Raw genomic sequence first — 3,263 nt, forward strand, 5'->3', positions numbered from 1 at the left:
CTTTCTACGGGCTTCTTCGGCTTGAACCCGTGCCTGCGCTGATAGTGCGCGGCGTTTGCGGATGCGTTCTTCCAGCGTCGAACGATTCCGTTTGACACGGATCCATTCCATTGTTGGCGGCTTGGAAGAGGTGCCGTTCATCTGTTGTTGAGGCTGTTTGCCTCTCTTGTTCTTTAGATCCACGTTGTAGCGGATCCCGTCAACTGACTCCATGGCCTTTGCGAATTGTTTCGCAAGGTGTTGACGTTGCCTTTGGCGGGCTCTCTTCGAGAGAGTCACCACGCCCTCTGTGGCAGAAGGGTTGGCCAGAGCAGATCTGACCTGGTTGGAAACTGGAGGAATCTCACCCGATGCGACTTTGGCATCAAACGGGGCGAGATCTTCGTTGGTGTTTTCAACGTCTTCATACCAACGAGTTTTTCTCCTGGAGGAAAACTTGGACTTCTTGGACTTGCGGGGGGAGGTTGATCCGGACGAGGACGACAAGTACTCCTCGAACTTCTGCTGGTCGAACTCGTATTCGACTTCCTCCACGACCGGGATCGAGATCCGCGGCCGCGACGCTCCGATCTCGGCAGCGAGATCGGCCTCTCCCACTGTGGTCGCCAGATTGTTCGCGGGGAAAACTGTTTTCTTCATTGAAATAATTGTCATCTTGGTGCGGTCGCTCGCTTTGGTGGGTTCTTTGCCAACGCCGGGGTTAATCCGTGGACCACCGCGCGATCTAGATCCGGTCGGATCTACACGATTATACGGGTATTATTCCACGAAGGGAATAATAGTCGGGGAGGATTGATTCACCAAGGAAACAATCGTCCAAATCTCGAGATCTAAGACTAAGCTTAGATCCGGAGTATGATCACGTGTAGATCTCAGATCTGTTCTTCCTCTCTCTCGAACACCTGCCTTTTGTGACGTTGATGCTCGCCGAGATTCAGATCTGAATGTCCAAGTCTTCATGTCTTCAAAACTCCAAGCTCGATCTTCAATTCGGCAGAGTTTCGGCTCTCAAAGTTCCAACCTTTTCAAATGAACTACCCTTGGCCTATTTATAGGGCACCCAGATCTGTGCCTAGGCACAGATCTGGGCCGGCCACCTCAGGGTGGCTCGGCTCTGGGCCGAGCCACCTGAAGGTGGCTCGGCTTCGGCCGAGCCCCTCTAGGTGGTGGGTTTGGTTGTTTTCCGTTGTTTCCGGTTCTTTCTGTGATTCGGTTCTATTTCGATTTGTTGACTTGATTTGGCAGTAAGTCTGATTCCTGATTTGGCAGTAAATCCACTTTTGAGTTCGAGTCCGAAACTAATCTTGATTCGATCGTGATTCGTCCAAGTCTGTTCCCGGTTGGATGACTCGTTGATTCTTTGACACTTGGCTTGATTCTGAACGCGTATGGATGCATTCTGTCGCTTGCGTGCGATTCGTCGATCTCATCGCCTCGTTGGTTCGTCGGTTTATGCCGAACTGTGCTAAGGGACCTATAAGCAATTTTATATGCCTACAGAACGCAGATGTGAGCTCTGCATTTAGAAGAAATTGTTGACTTGTAATCTCTTTTGTAGAGCGTTACAAAGACCATTATTCTGTAATCTTTGCTTTAGCTATTTGAGATGCGAGAGTCATCATATTGTAACTCTCATAGTTGATTGTGAAGGCTATTGAATCAGAACTTTCGTTAGTCATCGTGAAGGTTATTGAATTGTAACCTTTCTCGACCTACATGAAAATCCTTGGATTGTAGCTTTCATTTGTTGACGTGAAAGTCGTCTGATTGTAACTTTCATTGTCGAGATGTTGATATAAAAGTCGTCAGATTGTTACTTCCATCATCGAAGCTTGATGGGGATTAGTTATCTATTATGATTTTTAGACAACCTACAGAACCCCCTAAAAGTTTTTGAAAGTTCGCAGTTGACTGGGACGAAATTTTTGGAATACTTTGGATCCTAAAATTTTGTTGAATGATCGTTCACTCCATCTGCTTTGAGGACATTGTAAACTTGGTTGTCGAAATTTACTATACGTTGCAATTCTGCTTCCTGTATTGACGATTCCTTGCAATCTATTTTGGTAACATTTAACCTTATACTCCCGATGAACGTGTAGAAGTAGTCAAGGAAATCTTGATCACCTTAAACCAAACAAGATAACTTTTGTATCTTGATGATAATAAACTTAGTCAAACTAGCTAAAGTCTAAGTCATCAACGTTAGATCCATTAGTTGGATTAACTTTTTCCTTTTTCTTCGATAACAGGAATAACAACATTCTCAGCCGATACAAGAGAAGAGGAAACTTTTGAAGCTAATCTTCTTGGATCCTTGAGATGTTCCTTCAACTTGTATGAAGGTGTATTCAGTGTCAACAACAACAGTAAAAAGATTCTTGTAAGTATTGATGAGCACCCAAGGCGCAACTACAAGAGTTAGATAATAAAGAGCTAGTGACAACGAAGCAACCATAGAAACACCAGTTATAAACTTGCCAACGAGATCATCCTCAGTGGAGTTGAGCACTTTTGGGTTGAAGACAGATCCATTGTCATAGACAAAGAGAACCACAAGCCCGTACGAGAATGATCTTATCCCAAGTTTGGCTAGGAGGGCAACCTCAGAAGACAAATCCTTTCTTGATCAACTAAACTAGGGTAATGATTTCAACAATATCCTTGTTAATCTTGGTTGGAATGTTAAGCCATTTGGAAGGATTAGTTGCGTAATGGATCGAGCTCGATAGTATCAACATTATTGATTATAACCTGTCTGTACTCATCCACGAGGTTGCATAACTTCTTGTCGAAGGCTAGTTTCTTTTCAGCTTTCATCACCTTGATGACAATTGTTAGCTTCATTCTAATTATTTGAAACTGTACGACAACCCCGGTCATCGAAATGTTTGTATTGTGACGTTGAAACGCACGAGTGAATCCTGTGCTTGAGATTTGGGACGCAGAGGTAAACTTTGCGTCAGAAGTTCAACCAACTCCAATGCAGATACAGAGATTACATTTAGGCGGGATTCTTATCTAAAATCTTGTTCAGATTTGATAGCTCATAGCTGTCTATAAATAGAGCGTTGTGGTCTAATCAAGAGTCATTCGACTCTTCTTCATTCTTCCCCGAACCGTATAACGAACAACTCTTCATTTTAACCTTCGGTGAATCATGTTCATCTTCTCTGACCGTCCTCATCAATGGCATACAAGAAGAAGACCGTCTCCTGACCTAGGTCTGCTGTCGTCACAGTTTAGAATTCGCTATCAGCTTC

General features: G+C 44.2%; 1 protein-coding gene across 1 annotated transcript; it reads right to left on the minus strand.

Annotated features, from left to right (window-relative positions):
- Positions 2,267–2,883, minus strand: LOC109831247 (60S acidic ribosomal protein P0-like). The gene is made up of 2 exons (XM_020398581.1): positions 2,755–2,883; positions 2,267–2,620 (listed from the first exon to the last, which is right to left on the minus strand). The coding sequence occupies exons 1-2, from the start codon at positions 2,881–2,883 to the stop codon at positions 2,267–2,269; spliced, it is 483 nt and encodes a 160-aa protein (XP_020254170.1).

This window comes from Asparagus officinalis, chromosome 2 (genome assembly GCF_001876935.1).
Source record: "Asparagus officinalis chromosome 2, Aspof.V1, whole genome shotgun sequence".
Lineage (NCBI taxonomy): Eukaryota > Viridiplantae > Streptophyta > Magnoliopsida > Asparagales > Asparagaceae > Asparagus > Asparagus officinalis.